Below are 20,074 nucleotides of genomic sequence, written 5' to 3'. Positions count from 1 at the left end.
TTCAGAATTTGAAAGTGAATTGTTTATCCACAAAGAGAAAGAAAGTTCTCTTCTAATTCCGCTTTTTGCTCTTCCAATTCAAAGTGACTTGTCGAAAATTTTTGCTCTTCCAATTCAAAGTGACTTGTCGAAAATCGTTGTTTGTCTTGGTCTTACCAAGAAAGACAAGGGGTTGGTACTGGATTTTCTCAGAATTGGAACTTCTTGAAGGTTTTGCTTCACATGTTATGATTTAAGCTTTTTCAGATTATATTCGTACATATCATGAGATTTACAACAACAACAAACCCAATAAAATCTCACAAGTTGGATATGTGAAGGATAATGTATACGCAGACCTTATCAATACGGACAAAAAAGCTATTTTCCATTACATATCATGAGATTTCAATGTTAAATATATATATATATATATATATATATATATATATATATATATATATATATATATATATATATATATATATATATATATGTGTGTGTGTGTGTGTGTGTGTGGTAGGTTTATTTCTTTATATATTTCACTTAACCCCTAAAAAAGACTTGATCTCACATGTATAATAATATTATTTTGCTTTTCCCCTCTTTTATTGTTTTAGTGGTTAGCCATAATGTTGTGATATGTCACAACATTTACAAAGTTAGTATGTAATCAATTAACTTAAAGAGATGCTTGTCAAGGGACTTATCTTTTTAGCCATTTTAGATCATGAAGTGGCCTTCCACTAAGCAATTGAACAAGTTCTCATTTGGACTTTTCTATTAACTTAGTGGGCAGCCATAAAGCCATTACACAAATATGTAAGAGGTTGTCATGTTGCTATATAAAAGCAAAAGTCCTTAACTTTACAACACAAGTCTTAGTTCTTACCTTCCCTTCTCCAATTATAGTTGCCTGCAAATTCAAAATGAGAAGCTTTGGAAATCTGGGGCAACTTGCATTTACTTTGGCAATTTGCTTAGTAGCAACTACTGTTGTTGCTGATTACTCTTATGGCGACACTTCTCCCTCACCCTCTAAGTACTACAAATCACCTTCGCCTTCAAAGTACCATGCCCAGGTAACGGTCTCTTACAAACATTATCCTTCACACTATTACAAGTCGCCTTCGCTATCAAAGTACCATAGCCATTCTACCAACATTTACAAATCACCTCTACCTTTGAAGCATGATTATTACAAAGCTTCAAAACCAACAAAATATTACAAATCACCACTACCTTTGAAGCATGATTACTACAAAGCACCAAAACCAACAAAATATTACAAATCACCCACTCCTCCAAAACACAACTACAAGTCACCATCGCCGATTAAGTATTACAAGTCACCTGCTCCTTCAAAACACTATTACTACAAGTCACCATCACCAATAAAATATTATAAGTCACCTGCTCCTGCGAAATACAACAAGCCGAAGCCACCAACAAAATATTATAAGTCACCAGTTTACTACAAGTCTCCACCACCACCAAAGTATTATGAGAAATCACCTTCTTATTACAAGTCAACTCCACCCCCTCTAAAATACTATGAACATTCACCCTCCTATTACAAGTCACCTCCACCCCCACCGAAATACTACGAGCAGTCACCATCTTCCTACAAATCTCATCCACCTCCACCAAAGTATTACGAGCAACAACCTTCATATAAGTCTCCACCTCCACCACCAAAATATTACGAGCAATCCCCAACTTACTATAAATCATCTCCTCCACCATACTACAAATCTCCTCCACCCCCACCCAAATACGTCGAGCAATTACCTACGACTTACAATACACCACATCTACCAAAAATTGATGAACAATTACCACCATACTACAAATCACCACCAACAACAACAACAAGCTACTACAAGCAAACTCCCACCTACGCGTCACCTCCCCCACCGGTAAAGTATGAGCAATCTCCCACCTACAGTTCACCTCCACCACCAGCCTACTAGTAATTGATATTAAAGCCATTCTTCTCTATAATTTCCATCATCTCCTTGGCTTTTAACTTCTTTGCATCTCCATTTATTTTTCTACCTTGTTCCTAAGTTGTATGTATGGCTTTAAAATGATCAGATCTAAGTGGTGTGTTTTATTTTATTGTATAAGTTGTTTTGATATCGAAGATCGTTGTGATCTTCATTGATTCAGCTCATTGTATCAATATTTTGGAATGTAATTTCTTGAGAATTCTACTTCACTTCATACATTAAATCGTCATAGTTATGCTTCTACTTTCCTTCCATTACTACACCATTCTTGATGGCTCCAACAATTTTCATCTTCTTTTTTTGTTTTCTCCTATATGGTTTTTGGACTAGTGATTTGTTAGTTCAGTGAGCAATTATATTTATCATGTCAAAGTTGACATTTTGAACATCTCCCAAACAGCCAAACTAACTCATAAACAAAAGTAAGGATTGAACTATAGTAGTATGATGTTTTAACTAGTAGAATGGCGTATTCCTGTTTATTGTAGTGGTAAAAGGATAACTTCAAGTTTACTTTGTGACCACCACTTTACCTAGTAGGAATAGAAGAAAAGGCGTCCACAATTTAATTGAAAGAAACCTAAACTTATTGCAGGTAATCCAAGTTACTCCAATTGAATCGCTTATCAGAAGTCACTCCGATTGAATCAAGATAGTGTTTTTATAGTAACAACCTAAAGATCTGTTAGTGCTCAATTGTACTAAGAAAATCACAAATTAATAAATAGTATAAAGTACCAGTTTCTACAAAAAGGGGGCTTCCAGATGTGCACCAGATACTTTATTTGTGAGTTAAGCGACAAGCTAAGTTGCTCGGACTCGGTTGCGGATACGGGCACGGATCCGAGTATCGGATTCGGCAAAATCTAAATTTTAAGATTCGGGGGCGCGAATCAAGGTATGGATAAGGGTGCGGGGATTCGGCTAAGAAAATTCAAAATTATAAACAATAGAGCTATAAAGATATTAAATTTTGAGAGATATTCTATGAAAAACTTATATGAATATTGTAGAATTGAATTCTTGGTTTTTTCTGAAAAGCGAGGCAGCAAATATGAGACAAAAGAACTACTCCCTCTGTTTCAATTTGTGTGAACCTATTTCCTTTTTAGTCCGTGCCAAAAAGAATGACCCATTTCACTATTTGGAAACAATTTACCTTTATGCAATGATTTATAACCACACAAAATATATATGTCTCATTTTACACCACAAGTTCAAAAGTCTTCTCTCTTTTTTAAAACTATGTGCCTAGTCAAATATGTTCACATAAATTGAAACGGAGGGTGTATAATATTGAAGGTATGCCGTTTCCCATGTCTTAAATCTTTTACACCACAAGTTCAAAAGTCTTCTCTCTTTTTTTAAACTATGTGCCCAGTCAAATATGTTCACATAAATTGAAACGGAGGGTGTATAATATTGAAGGTATGCCGTTTCCTATGTCTTAAATCTTTTTTATTTTTAATTTTGACAATCAAAATTTCAATTTTTCCCGCAAATTTATCGATGGACTAGGTTCAAAGTATCCGAAGTTAGTTGACCGAATCCGGGACGTGTCCCGCACCCGCACCCGTCCTGTGTCGAGACGGCCTCTACACCAAAAGCGAAGAGTCCGCGCAACTAAGGCAATAAGGGATTTGGGCAATGTTCCTAAATATTTGAAGGGTTCAGTGAGTCATGCCACAATATGTGAAGAGTATTTCCCTATGTTGGCAAGGACAGAAAGTTGGCAGTAGTACTAAGCTCATATGGAGGACTATCCCTTTATGTGTCATGTGGAATATTTGTCTTGAAAGAAATAAAAGATATTTTGAAGGAGAGAAGCGACGTGTATCTTTTGTTAAGTATAGGTGTTTACAGAGTCTGTGTTTTTGGTGTACGGAGCAGGTAGTTGGAGAGGTAATAAGATCCAAATCACCATATTTCCGAACAAAAGACACATTTCAAGGTCAAGCTTCATGAGTACGACCATTATGATACTTCCCTGTGGTTATCATCAACTTTGGCATTGACTGGAAATACTTATGCTACTATTCCTAAATTTCGTGAAGAGTGCAATAGAAGCCAGAAAAATGTGGATCACTCATGAATTACAGCAGTAAAAGAACAGCAAAAGAACTTGAAAAAATTAATAAGATAAGTTTGTCTATAATATTCTTAGAAAATTGCCTTAAGCAAGCTGATACATAGTAAAATTGACAATTAGGACTAAAACCAAACAGACAAGTACTACTTTAAGTATTGATTACTAAAGTGAGATCAACTTACAGAGTGAATATCAGGACATCAGAAGCTCTTTTTTACTGTCTCTGCTAACTATTAATTGGCTGCTCGCCTTGCCAAGACCAAACAATTTTCTCGAGAGCAGGTCTTATAACTTGTCTCAGCATCTTTTGGTACTCCACCTTATCACCATATGATCTTTTCAGCTCAACCAAGTGGAAGGACGGCGTAATTTCAAAAATTTCCACATCGATGGACAGAGTCTCATATCTAGCTGCATTCAATCCCTCTAATCTTATAAATCCAGCTTCTTTCTTCTTTACTTCCAGCTTTAGGTTACGGCCGACTTCCTCAAGTTTGGACATGATAGAAGAAGCAGGCTTCACTGAAATGAATTGCAAGTCCTCCTTCTGATCCTTTCTTATGAATAAACCAGATAAATCAAATCCACTTGAAAGAGCGATTATATCAAATGCATTTAGATTTGTAAGTTTTGGTAACTCTAGCTTTGACGCAGAGGGAGAGGTACTGTTATGCGTACACGCATCGATATTAGCATTGGCATCTACGCTAAAGTTTTCCTTCTCTTCTAATTTGATTCCCGCATTTCTTGAATCCAACCCTTTTTTAAACCAGGAGTTTTCCTTTATTTTGGCTATTGAAATCCTTGTATGAGGGTTCGGGTCAAGGATCCTACAAACTAATTTCCGCACTTCTAGTGGGACCCAATTTGGGCATTTGAACTCAGCCTTCCTTATCTTCGTATACATCTCCATAAGATTTGAGTCGTGGAACGGAAGATAACCGGCCAGCAAGACAAATAAGATCACCCCACAAGACCAGATGTCAGCTTTGGCGCCATCATATCCTTTTCTGCTAATCACCTCAGGCGCAACATAAGCCGGGGTTCCACATGTTGTGTGGAGTAAGCCGTCCTGCCTCTTAGACTCGGCCAACGCACTCAATCCAAAGTCTGATACCTTAAGATTTCCATTCTCGGCCAGCAGCACATTTTCTGGTTTCAGATCACGGTGATAAACATCTCGGCTGTGGCAACACTCAACAGCACTAATCAATTGTTGAAAGTACTTCCTAGCTACATTTTCCTTGAGCCTCCCCTTCGTCAATTTTTTGAAAAGCTCACCGCCTTTGGCATGTTCAATCACTAAGTAAATCTTAGATTTAGTTGCCATGACCTCGTATAGCTGTAGAATATTTGGGTGTTTGACCAGTGCCATAACAGATATCTCTCTCTTAGTCTGTTCGATCAGTCCAGCCTTCAGAACCTTCTCTTTGTCAATTACCTTGATGGCTACACTCTGTCCCGTTTCAAGATTCCTTCCATAATAAACCTTAGCAAAATTTCCTTGGCCTAATAATCTCCCCAACTCATATTTTTGCATCAATACATTTCCTTTCTTCTCCTCCATTTGAACCAACAATCCTAGTAACAACTACAAGTAACTTTCTCCTGCTGTAAAGATGCTCGTTTATAACAGGCAGGAGGCCTTGTTACGGAGCTCAACCGTCTCCGACAAGACTGTGCTTCAGCATGACGGGATGTATAAGGGTTGTCGTTTCATTGTGCATCCGGCACGAGAAGTTAAGTGTGCTGTGAGCTGCACATTTGAGATCACGAAGGATGAGGAAGACTAACACCAATGCACACGGAAATTTAGTAGCCACCAAAAGGTAATCGCTGCTATATAACCCCATCCTTCTGCATCCCAATTATTTTGCTTTTACAAGCACTGAACATCAATAGGTAAAAGAGAGAGAGTCAGGAACTTGCAATGCAAGCTTAACAATTATTAACTTAAACACGAGCAGAAACTGGTGACTATGAAAAAAATGATATGTGAATTGAAAGTAGTATCAGGAACAGGGAAAAAGCAAAAGAACATTATATCAAGATGAATATCGCATTTTAACTTATGACACTCTCTGCCTCAAGAATACAACTGCAGTTAAACGGTCCATTCCAGAGTTACGATTTCTTCCTTACCATAAAATATGAATTATAAAAGATAAGGAAGAGTATACTGTATGTTTAGAAATTCAAATTGTGGTCGATCCTTCAGGAGTTACATTTGTAACCTAATGCAATATTATGTTCACGCGGTGATATTGGACAAATTTAACTCATCAAGGTCGAAAATTTAGCTAGATTGAATCATTTCATAGTCTTTGATAGATCCCTTTTTTGTGAAGTTCAGATGTTTAGCATAATAAATATATTGAAAATAAATTATAATCACCCTTCTTATCTTTAAAAAAAAGATGCAAAAACTTGATACATAAAATATGAGCTGATGACGCATGAAATATACGTTTCAGATCAAATTTGTAAATATTCATTAGCACATAAAGACAAAGAAATGATCTTCGAAATACCCGACCTCAGATGACTTATCACCCCGACCCCCCAAGTGGTGGAAGTAGGATTTTCACCAAGGAGATCCAAAAAATAAAAAACCAAACACGCAAAGAATCTAAGAGGATTCAACATCTTGTATATAAGAAAAAAATTACTAACATTATATATACAAGGTAATTATATATTGATTGCAATACCTCGCGTATTTAGTTTTGTATTTTTGCTTCAATTTTCTAATTGGTATGCTTGTTGTTGTTGCCCTTCCTTTTTCCTATCCTAAGTCGAGGGACTTCCGAAAAAAGCCTCTCAGCCTTCTTGAAGGTAGGGATAAGGTATGCAAACACATTACTTTCCCCAGACCCCACTTGTTGAATTACAATGGGTTTGTTGTTGTTGTATACAAGGTAATTTTCGGCGAAGGGGATTCGGCCAGCCTACAGCCCACCTAGCTCCGCCCCTCCCCCGGTTCATTGAAACCCCTTTTGCCGGTATATTTATGTATATAAGGTTAAGTTATATATATATTAGATGTCGAATAAACTTAACATCTTCACATAAATACTTTTTTATATATTTTTTAATCCCCTCGATTGAAAATTCTGCCTCCATTACTAGTAAATTCAAGAATAGAACCAAAACTACAATGCAAATTACCCAAAAAAACAAAGAAATGGGAAAAGAGAAAAAGAAACTAAAACGGGTTGAAGAAAGAATAATACCTCGTTAAGGGTTAAAGAGCTTCAGACGGATCCGAAGCCGAGAGAGAGAGAGAGAGAGACAGAGAAGCTCTTCGTAAAGTTGAGATTGTGAAATCTGTTTGTGTTGAAAAAACAAGAGTGTTTTAAATAGTTTGGTAGGAATTGGCCGTTAGGTGAGAGAAATTTTCTGCAAGTGAAAATTAGGTAAAGCTTCTGCAATCGGCCAAAAGAGACCAAATATGTGACACGTGTTAGGTATCTCGGGAAAGGAGGAGAATTTTCTATTAGAAATCAAATAAAACCTTAATAGTTTATTCCTTGGGACTACCCTAGAAATTACTAATTAGAATAATGTTTTCCGTTTCTGTTTTGATACTTTTTTATTTGATCCAATTTATACGGTTGTGATATTCTCCAAATTCGAAATTAATTTTGATATGTATAGAATATTCTATACAGTTTATTTTCTAATAAAAATTTTAAGAATTCAAATGTTTTAAACTATTTACATTTTAAACTTGACGCGGTCTTGTTACACTCAAATTAAATTTTCAATCCTCACTTCTCTATTTTCTTCCATTACTAGTCACTAGTAATATGGTATACATGTTAAATTAATATTTTAAATTTTGTATCTAACCAACTAATGTGATATAAAATGAATTTAAGATCATATATATTTTTAAGGTAAGAGTTTTCTTCATATAATTTGGTGGTCATTAATTCAAACCATATAAATCGTACCTAGAAAGAGATAGCAATATTGTCCAAATATGATATGTCCTTTTCTTGAATCCTGCATTTAGTACACTAGAAATCAATATTCAATAAATAAACACTAAGAAAATTGTGGAGGAGTCTTAAAGAGATGTTTTGTTTTAAGTCATTCATTTTACTTTTCTAAATTTCAAGTGTAGAAGGGGAAATCTGTACCTCGAACAATATTGTTATAAAAATGATCTTTATATAAGGTTTCTCCCCAATGCATACCCTCTCCAAAAATTCTGTGCCAAGGTTGTTGGTCCTGTGGACTTGGACTATAGTGACAGTCTACTTTTGGTCCATTGGGACTTGATGTTTAGTTAACTGATTGGGCCAAGAAAGACAAAATATTTGGGGCAACTGTACATATAGCCATTCTCAGGGATGCTATTTAGAGATTAGCTAGTACTTATTTTATCCTGAAATTTTAAACTAAAAATCTAACTTCAGGACAACTTAGAACATTTTTGTCCAGAAAAATTAAATTGAAAAACTAAAATTCAAGACGCACTGGCTAATTTCTAAATAACAACCCTTTAAAGTGGCTACATGGTGTCATTTCTACTAAATATTTAGACAAGGATAAAGAGAATTCCATTAATGAGCATGTCATGTTCACATTGTTAATGTTGGAACCAAGTTGTCTCCATAAAGGCCTATGGGCTAGAAGGGTGAATGTCACTGATTGAGTTGGGATTATTGGGCCAAATAAAATAATGGGCATTCACTTTTAGCCCGCGCCAGAAACTATTTACATTTGGTAGAAAAAGTGTATAAAATTTATATAATTTTTGTACACAAAATGAATGATCGGGTCATTACATATAATATCTCTGTTTGTTAGTTGCATGTTGGACTTATAAATATGGGTTGATATTTCATTTCAATTATTCAGGCCCAATTGTATTTATTTTCTACAGTAGATAGTCTCATTAGTTTTGGGCCATTGAGCCTTGTATATATAATACAGAGAGACCCGGTCCACCAGACACGGGCTCTTAATCTTTTCTCATTTCTCTAATAAGAAAATATCTGGAATCTTCTCCATTTTTCTCTCAAGTTCTTCACTATAGCCCTAATTTTCACTAATCAAATTCACTCGTATATCAATTGTTAACATGGTATCAGAGTGTAGATCTGTGATTATCTCGTTCTTAGCTTCAAGTCGATGTTACCCTTGAAGGTTTTCATCGGAGTTTTCGAGGTACGACGGTGTTCGTTGTTCTGTGGGAATTTTAGCTGATTTCTTCAAATTCATGTGGTTTTTTGCTCTATTACATCTGTTTCTTCTACGGAAGTGGTTGTTTGTCGGGCGAGTTTTGATTTTGAGCACGTTTGGGAGAACTAGGGTTTGACTTTTCTGGTTTCCCTAATTTTGAAGGTCGTTCTCTGTCCGGTTGCGATAGAGGCTGGTATATCTGAATTTTTCTCTTGTCTTCTAGTGTTTGTCTGTTATTCTTACTTGTATAATAGCAAATGATAATTCTGAGCATGTCACCCCGCCTTCTGCTACTACTAGTAATTCACGCATTGTGTTTCATGAAGATGATTATACCTATCCCTGCCATCCTTTGTATGTACATCCCTCAGACGTGTTAGGAACATCTTTAGTCTCTACTTCTTTTGATGAAACTTGCTATGGTAGTTGGAGAAGGACTGTTTTAGTTTCCCTCTCTATTAGAAATAAAATTAATTTTATAAATGGGACAGCTGTGAGACCTCCTGAGGGATAACCTTCAGCCAGACAATGGCAACGATGCAATGACCTTGTCATATCCTGGCTAACTAATTCTTTGTCCAAAGAAATTGCTAGACGTGTTGAATATTCTGAATATGTTAGAGATATTTGGGCTGAGTTTGAAGAGAGGTATGGTAAGGCTGATGGTGCTAGAATTTTTGAACTAAAGAAGGAATTAGCTTATATCTCTCAAGGATATCTTGACATAACTTCTTATTTTAATAAAATCAAACAATTGTGGGATGAGATTGCATCTGTTTCTGCTGGTAAGGCAAGGGTGTGTACATGTGGGACCAAATCAGCAGATGACGAAGAACAAAAGGGCCTACCAATTCTTGATGGGATTGAAACTATGTTCAAACCAGAAATAATATTTTAATGATGAAGCCCCGTCCTTCTGTTGGTACAGGGTATAACATTCTCTTATCTGATGAAAAATAGAGGCAAGTGTCTGCTGGGACTCGGTTTCCCTCCAACTCTGCTTCTTTTAATACTGGTGTGTCAAAACCTTATGTTCCTTCTAATTCTGGTTGGTCCACAACTGGTGGTTCAAAGTCTGGGATTTCCTTCTAAGGTGTCCTTTGTTCCTTTCAAGGCTTCTGTAGTCTGCAAATACTGCAAGAAACCTGATCATAGTATTGACATGTGTTATAAGCTGCATATCTTACCACCTAACTTTAAGCCAAATATGGCGTTAGGTCGTAAGAGGTCAGTTACACATGTTGAGCTTGGATCTTTTGGCATTTCTGGAGCTCCTTCTATGCCTGTTGGTAGTGTTGAGCAGTCTGAATCTGAGAGCTCTTCTACAGCACCTGGGCTTACCAAAGACCAGTATTCCTAGCTGATGATCTTACTTCAACAACAAGCACATATCTCTGCTTCCCCTACTAACTCTAATCTCATGGCTTCAACCAATTTTGCTGGTATATTGTCCCCCCCCCCAATAGGGTGTGTCTTGTGGAACTTGTATGTTGAGTAAAGTAGATGGTTCAGTGTAGATAATAGATTCTGGAGCCTCAGAACATATAACTTCTGTTAAAACCCTACTTTTTAATGTCCAAACTTTACATATTCCTTATCTTGTGTCTCTTCCCAATGGTTATAAAGTCAAGGTCACTAATTCCCTTCTCTAAAATGAAACACATTTCCAATCTTAATTGTAAATTGCCACCTAACCAGTCTTTTACTTGTTCTGTGTGTCCTTTTGCTAGACAAACTAGATTGTCTTTCCTTGATAGTTCCATTCAGTCAACAGCACCTTTTCAGCTCATACATGTAGACACTTGGGGTCCTTACTCCACACCTACCTACAATGGATCCAAATACTTTCTAATCACAGTTGATGACTACACTAGGTCCACCTGGACTCACTTGATGTAGGCCAAAAGCAATGCCTTTGATCTTCTGAAAAGCTTTGTTGCCATGGTTGAAACTCAATTTCAGTCTCAAGTTAGGACTGTCAGGAGTAATAATGCCTTCGAACTGGGGTCTAGCACAACTAGTTGTAACTATTTTTCTACCAAAGGCATTTTGCATCAAACCTCTTGTCACTATACCCCACAACAAAATGGGGTGGTAGAAAGAAAGCATATATATCTTTTGGAAACTGCTAGAGCGCTTCTATTTCAGTTTCATCTTCCCACTAGATTTTGGGGAGAATGTGTACTTACTGTAACCTACCTTATCAATAGGTTTCCTTCTGACCTGATGTCAAGGAAGAGTCTTTATGAGTTGTTATTTGGGTATGTACCTAATTATTCCCATCTCATGGCTTTTGGGTGGCTGTGTTACTCCACAGATACCAAACCCTATAAGGATAAGTTTCTTCCTAGGTCCATTCCTTGTGTTTTTATTGGGTGTCCCTTTGCCAAAAAGGGGTACAAACTCTATAATATGTCTGCTAAGTCTTGCTTTATTTCTAGAGATGTTATCTTTCATGAACATGTCTTCCCTTTCCATAAATCTGTTACTCATTCTTCTAAGTCTTTCCGTTCTCCTAGCCCTGCCTAATTTGATCATTTTCCTTCTGTTACTCCTTCTGCTTCTGCTTCTGATCTTGCTTCTTCCCCTTCCTCTTTACCTCCTGATTTATTTCCCTCAAATCTCCCTTTCTCCCCTGCTGCTCCCACTTTTTCTTCTCCATCTCATGTTTCCACTATTCATACACCCACAGTTTCTCTGAGAATATTCTCTAGACCATATAATCCTCCTGGTTATCTCAAAAACTTTGTTTGCCATTCTTCTTCTTTGGTCCCTGCCTCCAGTGTATCTGCTCCTACTGTTGCTCACATATATATTCGTGAGACTCACTCTTATTCTCATGCAATAACTATCCCTGAATGACAGCATGCTATGAGGAAGGAATTTGAGGCTTTGGATACTAATAAAACTTTGGAGATAGTTGAGTTACCCCAAAGCAAGAAGCCTATTGGTTGTAAATGGGTATACAAAGTTAAGTACAACGTTGGTGGGAATGTAGAGAGATACAAAGCCAGGATTCTATTTAGGGGTGATACTCATGTAGAAGGTGTTGACTTTCATGAAACCTTTTCCCCTGTTGTAAAGATGTCTATTGTCAAGACCTTGGTAGCTGTTGCTATAAAGAAACATTAGCATCTGTTTCAACTTGATGTTAACAATGTTTTCTTGCATGGTGATCTTAATGAAGAAGTCTTCATAAGGTTACCTCCTGGTCTTTTTGTCCCCTCATCTTCCTCTTATGTTCCCTTACTGTAAAAAATGCAGAAATCCTTCTATGGTTTGAGGCAGGCTTCTAGGCACTGGTATGCCAAGTCATCTCAAGCCTTTCATTCTAGGGGCTATACTCATTCTCGTAATGACTGCCCTATTTAGAAGGGGTTCTGGCACTTCCTTGGTTATTTTGATTGTATATGTGTATGATATCATTCTTACAAGGGTTGATCTTTCTAAAATATCTTCCTTAAAGAGTTTCTTGGATGATCAGTTCAAAATCAAGGATTTTGGGTCTCTTAACTATTTTCTTGGTATTGAGGTATTTCATACTACTTCTGAGGTTCTACTGCACCAAAGGAAATTTATTCTTGATCTCTTAGCTGAGCTTCATTCTGATGCATGCTCTCCTGTTACTTGCCCTCTAGAACTGAATGTTAAGTTAAAGGCTAGGGTTGGTGATCCTCTTTCTAAGCCCGATGTCACGACTCAAAATCCAACTAGTCGTGATGGCACATAAGCCAACCCGCTAGGTAAGCCAACTTTCAATTATCCTATTACAATAATAATTATTAAAGAAATTTAAGTGAATAAAGATCTTAATCTTATACATCCCCCAAGAACTGGTAGTACAAATCATGAGCTTCTAAGAATAGAGTATACAAAGTGGAAATAAAATAAATACATAGTCTGTTTGAATAATACATAAACAGAGCTTTTATAAATCTAATGCTACCCTGAACAAGAATCAGCTACAATAGGAACGCAGGTACATCTTCAAGTCCCGCAACCATCGAGTACAACAACAATAGCAACAACAGCAGCCAACATTTGTACGCAAAGTGCAGAAGTATAGTATCAGTACAACCGACCACATGTACTGAGTAAGTAACAAACCTAGCCGTAGGTTGAAAGTAGTGACGAGCTTCCACCGAGGTCGGGTCCAAAACCAATAGTCCACAATAATCCATAACAACATAAAGCAAATAATACCAGAAGTAACTCAGGGATAAAATGCTCAGCCAAATCATGATTTCAAAAATAATAGTTCTTCCTTTCAAATCCATCAGTGAAAACTCAAATCTTTTGCTGGAGTTGCCAAAAATATAAATAGTTGAAAACAATAAGTTTCACCCAAAATCTTGTCAATAATAAATAAGATGTTTCATTTTCCTTCCGGATAACCCGCGTAAAAACAAATGCATCACTATGCCCATCTGTAAACATGTGTGAGAAATCATGAATAATGTGATACCGTACAGCATGAGGAAAACACATCTCTATGCATATATGTCATATGTGCATGTCAATGAAATGTATCTCAGAGATTGTACTCATGTACTCACATTCTCGGAGTACTCAATCTCAATGTCTCGCATTCTCTCCCACTATGCTCAGTACACTCAATCACTTAGCGCTATACAATACCTGCTGCGGCGTGCAGCCCGATCCCTGTTTATAGTCGACTGCGCTCACTGGGGGTGTGTACAGACTCATGAGGGGCTCCTACAGCCCAAGCGCTATAAGCACGGACAACTCACGTGCTGCACGGACAACTCACGTGCTATAATATCATACCTGGATCCGCACGAACAACTCACATTCTATAATAATATCTGGATCCGCACGGACAACTCATGTGCTGCACGGCCAACTCACGTGCAATAGTATAATATATGGATCCGCATGGCCAACTCACGTGCTGCACGGCCAACTCACGTGCTGCACGGCCAACTCACGTGCTGCACGGCCAACTCACGTGCTGCACGACCAACTCACGTGCAATAGTATAATATATATAAAGCCAACATGACCTGCTGCGACGTGCAAGCCCGATCCCAAAAATATCCTCACAATCAGGCCCTCGGCCTCCCTCAATCATCAATCTCTCCAGTCTCTCTCTCTCTCTCATGGGCTCACAATGTCATGAGAACAACCCAAAATGATGATATGATGTATCAATAAATAATAACAGAGACTGAGATATGATATGTAATGACATGAATATGACTGAGAATAAATTTTCAATTTAAAATAAATAATTCACAACAATATGACCTATGTGGGTCCCAATAATACTGGCACATAGCCTCAACATGATTTTTAATATACTTTTCAACTCAATTTCTTTAACTCATAAAACCGCATAGAAAATGCCAAGATCATTTAACTACAAACTTTCATAGAAATAATTATGTCACAATTTCTATAGTGCACACCCACACGCCCGTCACCTAGCATGTGCGTTACCTCCCAACAATTCACGAAATACATATATTCAGGGTTCATACCCTCAACTCCAAGATTAGAAGAGTTACTTACCTCGAACAGGCCATATCCAATGTCGAGCAAGCTAAGAAATGCTCCGGAAATTCTATTTTGCGCGTATCAACTTCCAAACGGCTCGAATCTAATAACAATTAATTTGATTCAGCCCACAAAAATTATAGGAATTAATTCCATATCAAAATACTAATATTTTCCAAAAATCCAAAATTGCGCCCCAAAAATCATCCGTGGGACCCACATCTCGAAATCCGACGAAACTCACAAAATACGACAACCCATCCAATTATAAGTTCAACCATTCTAATTTTACTCAAATCCGACTCCAAATCGGTATTCAAACTTGAAAAATTGATTTTGTGACATTATAGAAATTTTCTTCTATTTCTCTTGAAGATTCAATAATCTTACACAAAAAATGTAGATTAATTCATGGAATATAATTACAAGGGAGTTAAGAACACTTACCCCAAGTTGTATGGATAATTTCCTCTCCAAAATCGCCCAACCCGAGCTCCAAAATCCGAAAATGGGTGAAAATGTTGAACCCTCGAATTTAAGGTTCTGCCCCAGCGATTTCCGCATATGCGGATAAGATTTGCGCACCTGCGCATCCGCTTGTGCGAGCAAAATATCGCATTTGCGTACTCCACTCGCCTGCCCAGTTTTCGCTTCTGCGCCCATCCATCCGCATCTGCGCTCACGCATGTGCAGAACTTTCCCTCGCACCTGAGACCAATGCCTCACAGCCCTCTGCCCGCATCTGCGCACCTCGCTTCAGCGCACCCCCTGCTCTCACTTGCGAGCTCGCACCTGCGACCACTTTTCCGCTGGGGCGATTACACCAGAAGGCTTCAGTTCTAGGAGTCTTCCAAATTTAAAAATCAATCCGTTAACCATCCGAAACTCACCCGAGGCCCCCAGGATCTCAACCAACTATATCAACAAGTCCCATAACATAACACTGACCTACTCGAGGCCTCAAATCATACCTAACAACCTCAAAAATATGAACTACACACGGATTCAAGCCTAATAAATTTTTAAATTTTCAAATTCTACAAACGATGCCGAAACCTATCAAATCACATGCGATTGACCTCAAATTTTTTACACAAGTCATATTTCACATTACGGACCTATTTAAATTTCCAGAATCAGATTTCGACCTCGATATCAAAAAGTCAACCCCCCGGTCAAACTTCCCAAAACATTTCATCTTTCGGCATTTCAAGCCTAATCCCACTACGGACCTCCAAATAATTTTTCGTACACGCTCCTAAGTCCAAAATCACCATACAGAGCTATTGGAATCATCAGAATTAAATTCCGAGGTCGTTTAGACATAAGTCGACATCCGGTCACTATTTTAACTTAAGCTTTAAACCTTGAAACTAAGTGTTCCAATTCCTTCAAAAACCTCACTGGACCCGAACCAATTACCCCGATAATTCACACAATAACTGTAAAGTAAAATTTGAGAAGTAAATGGGGAAACAGGATTGTAATACTCAAAACTATCGGCCGGGTCGTTACACTTGAGGAGTATAGAAGTCTGGTTGGTAAGCTTAACTTTCTCACCCGTGCCAGAGCTAATCTTAGTTTTGTTGTGCATCATCTCAATCAGTTTATGCAGCAACCTTGTGTGCCTCACGTGAAGGCTTCCATACATTTGCTTAGATATTTGCGAGACACTTCTGACTTTGGGAATTCTTTAACAATTCTTCTAAATTATCCTTGCAAGTTTACTGTAACAGTGACTGGGGTTCCTGCCCTGACAGTAGAAGGTCTGGTTCTAGCTTTTGCATTTTCCTTGGCGGGAGTCTCATTGGTTCGAAGTCTATAAAGCAAATCGTGACCTCCCTTTCTTCAGCTGAAGCTGAGTACAGGGCCATGAGTAAAGTTGTATTAGAAATTACTTGGGTTTGCATGCTACTTACAGATTTTAAATTTCCTTCTGCCCTTCCTGTTCCTCTTTTTTGTAATAGTATGTATGCTATTCACATTGCCAGGATTCTTATTTTTCACGAGCGCGCGAAGCACATTGAAGTGAATTGCCACTTTATTCGTAGCAAGCTTTCTGAAGGGTTGATTTCCCTATCTCAAACTTCTAGTGCCTCCCAGCTCGCTGATGTCTTCACCAAAATCCTGACTGATCCTGCCCATCATTTGCACATTCGCAAGTTGAGGGTTATGTAACCCTCCAATTTGAGGGGGGATGTTGGACTTATAAATATGGGTTGATATTATGGGTTAATGTGTTTTTTTTGTTTATTTAGGCCTAGTTAGTTGTATTTATTTTCTGTAGTAGATAGTCTAACTAGTTTTGGGCCACTGAGCCTTTGTATATATAGTAGTGAGACCCGATCTACCATACACGAGCTCTTATTCTCTCATTTCTCTAATAAGAAAATATCTGGAATCTTCTCCATTTCTCTCTCATGTTCTTCACTGTAGCCCTAATTTTCACTGATCAAATTCACTCTCATATCAATTGTTAACAACAAGCATGTGTATTATGCGTATTGTGCTGTGAAGCATTTTTTCTCTCATCTTTGCTCTATGTCTCTAATTTTCTTATCCCTTCCTATTAAGGTTAGCAATTGCTATTTCCTTGTAATTCCTTTTAATAATTGTAATACTATAAGTTAATTTGTTTGTGCCTGAATTGGTTATTTCGAGTTTGTTTAAGTTAATTTTATAAGTTATTGCGCAATGAATTTGTAGATGGCCCTTGTTGAAGTGGCTAGACATCTTCCAATAAAAGGTTTTGTTTGTAATCTTCCTCGTGTTTAGCCAATCTTTGAAGTTTATAAGATCGAGAAGATGATGAAATTAAACTAGTCCCTAGTGTTTATTGTTGGTCTAAGATAGTCCTTCAAATATGCACCTGATTAGTTTTAGTCCTTTTATATTTACCAAAACATAGCACTTTTGGTCTCTGTTGAATTTGTAGCATGTAGTGGTAGTTAATTTTTGATAGAATTGACTCGTGTGAAACATGTGATCCGTTTAAACTAAAGAAAGTATCGGCACAAACTTCTACCGACTTATTTCCCCCAATATGTACTTTAGAAAAAACCTTAACATTGAGATTTCAACAATAAAGGGTTCTATGGAGGGTTATAGTGAGATTTCAACAACAAAGGGTGCTATGGAGGGTTATAAGAAGATATAAGAGTTGATTCATTCTCTATTTCATATAACTAAGAGTTGTAGAAAGCGAATTATATATTCAATTAGCTTATATAAGATTTTCTTAAGGCATAGATTGGAGAAAATGAATTTGGAAAAGTTTGTCTCCTTGATTTCATTAGCTTAAACGGCTCATCTGCTTCTTGTGTACGGGTAAAATCGGGAGCAATATTTTCCCCAATTCCCCAATAAGGCAACGAGATGGAGTCACAGTTCGACGCAACTACAAGTAAGGCCCAAGGATCCCTCATATCAGAACTCGGGAGAGATGAGCGATGTATATGGGATCGGACACGGTGAAACAATGGACCCGGACCAAGTAAAGTTTCGAGACCACGGGAAAAGGAGGAATGGTCGGGCATGACAAGTAGGGAGCCATAATATTCGACCTCAACCGGATATTACAGTGCAAATCTCATCCGACATCAACTGTGAATCAACATTTACCGGTAAAAGAAGATTTTTACTTTATTTAGACTTGTATTAGGATTGTAATTCCCCTACTATATAAATGGGAGAATTTTTTTATTTTGAACACATCGTTGACACGCTTATCAAAGCAGTAAAAGTTCATTGTTTTCTAGTTATTATTCAAAGTGTTATTCAGTTATTCCCTTCTTTAATCGCAACCGAGGTTATATCAAGGGTCCGATCGAGGCCGAATTTCAGTGTTCGACTTAAGATCAGACTTGATCATCACATTATGATTGGTTTGATCGTTCATTTTTTCTTGATTTTAATTACTTGTTGTCCTTAGATCATTCGTATTGAATTAAATCACGTATCTTTTAAATCGTGTACAAATTTAATTGTTACTCATTTTTAAGGGTAAATAGTTTGGCGCCCACCGTGGGGCTAAGGATAATAGTGGTGATTTGATACGAATCTCCATAACACACCCTGTTTTATACTTGTTCTTTGAAGTTTTGATTTCAGTTTAGCCTAAGGATGTCAAATTCTCAGTCTACTCACTTGAATGTTGACGCTGAATCAGGTCACCACGGCGAGAAAAATAACGTGATACATAGCAATGATGGGCCCATGTTGATCCCAATAGTGTTCCAGCCGCCGACCCGGTCGACGCTAACTCACAAGTTTCCATCAACATCAATCTATCAACTGACCCCGAAAATATCGTTCGCGGGGTACCCTGACCATTGGCTCGAGAAGCGCCCGAAGGTGAAGGTGATGGAGTGATCTTGCAGTTGATCTTTAAAATGTTGCAAGCTCAGCAAGCGGCAATAGCACAATTACATACCCAGGGGCACGCCCTAACAGGGTCGAGCCAGAGCGAACTAGAGATAATACTCGAAGGGAAGAACAAGTTGCCATGGAACCGGGTGAATTCGGGCCTAGGGAAACTTATGAGGTGATGAAGATGCTCGAAGCACTGACAAAACGGGTGGAGTCTGGCAAAAAAGGATAGAGGCCGATGACAAAAAGGTGGAAACTTACAACTCGAGGGTCGACCAGATCCCGGGAGCACCCCCGATATTGAAGGGTTCAGACTCCAAAAAGTTCATTCAGAAGCCTTTCCCCCCGAGCGTAGCATCGAAGCCAATCCCGAAGAGGTTTCGAATGCCCGAAATTCCCAAGTATAATGGGACCACATATCTAAATGAGCATGTAATCTCATATACCTTCACAATCAAGGGGAATGACCTGGAAGATGATAAGATCGAGTCGGTGTTGTTGAAATTTTTTAGGGAAACCTTGTCCAAATGAGCAATGATATGGTGTCACAACTTGCCTCCAAATTTGATTGACTCGTTTGCTATGCTTGCAGATGCTTTCGTAAAAGCCCATGCCAGCGCCATCAAGGTCAAAACAAGGAAGTCAGACCTTTACAAAGTCAAGCAAAGGGATAACAGATGCTTAGGGAGTTCGTATCAAGGTTCCAGATGGAATAGATAGATCTATCCCCGGTCACGGATGATTGGGACATTCATGCATTCACTTAAGGGATCAACCTCCGAAGTTCCATGACTTCTCAGCAATTAAAGCAAACTTTGGTGGAATACCCGTCAGTCACATGGGCCGACATCCATAACAGGTATCAATCAATGATCATAGTCGAGGATGACCAGCTCGGGGTCCCTTCGGGGTTTGT

The 20,074-nt window shown here is 38.0% G+C and overlaps 2 protein-coding genes across 2 annotated transcripts; one reads left to right on the top strand and one right to left on the bottom strand.

The window, feature by feature from the left end:
* The first annotated feature begins 844 nt into the window (after nt 1-844).
* LOC107803565 (uncharacterized) lies at nt 845-2,207 on the top strand. Its single transcript, XM_016627305.2, has one exon. It carries the CDS (start codon nt 909-911, stop codon nt 1,950-1,952), a length of 1,044 nt encoding a protein of 347 aa, XP_016482791.1. The 5' UTR covers nt 845-908; the 3' UTR covers nt 1,953-2,207.
* A 1,886-nt stretch (nt 2,208-4,093) lies between these two features.
* Nucleotides 4,094-7,563, bottom strand: LOC107803568 (CBL-interacting protein kinase 2-like). Its single transcript, XM_016627310.2, has 2 exons — nt 7,314-7,563; nt 4,094-5,968 (listed from the first exon to the last, which is right to left on the bottom strand). Exon 2 carries the CDS (start codon nt 5,645-5,647, stop codon nt 4,307-4,309), a length of 1,341 nt encoding a protein of 446 aa, XP_016482796.1. The 5' UTR covers nt 5,648-5,968; nt 7,314-7,563; the 3' UTR covers nt 4,094-4,306.
* Nucleotides 7,564-20,074: the final 12,511 nt, after the last annotated feature.

This window comes from Nicotiana tabacum, chromosome 13, assembly GCF_000715075.1.
Source record: "Nicotiana tabacum cultivar K326 chromosome 13, ASM71507v2, whole genome shotgun sequence".
NCBI lineage: Eukaryota > Viridiplantae > Streptophyta > Magnoliopsida > Solanales > Solanaceae > Nicotiana > Nicotiana tabacum.
Note: the sequence above shows the minus strand (reverse complement) of the source record. Positions and strands in the feature narration are given on the sequence as shown.

Bases quoted from the DNA above. Each gene is read 5' to 3' on its own strand.
- LOC107803565 (XM_016627305.2), top strand. From the start codon at position 909: ATGAGAAGCTTTGGAAATCTGGGGCAACTTGCATTTACTTTGGCAATT.
- LOC107803568 (XM_016627310.2), bottom strand. From the start codon at position 5,647: ATGGAGGAGAAGAAAGGAAATGTATTGATGCAAAAATATGAGTTGGGG.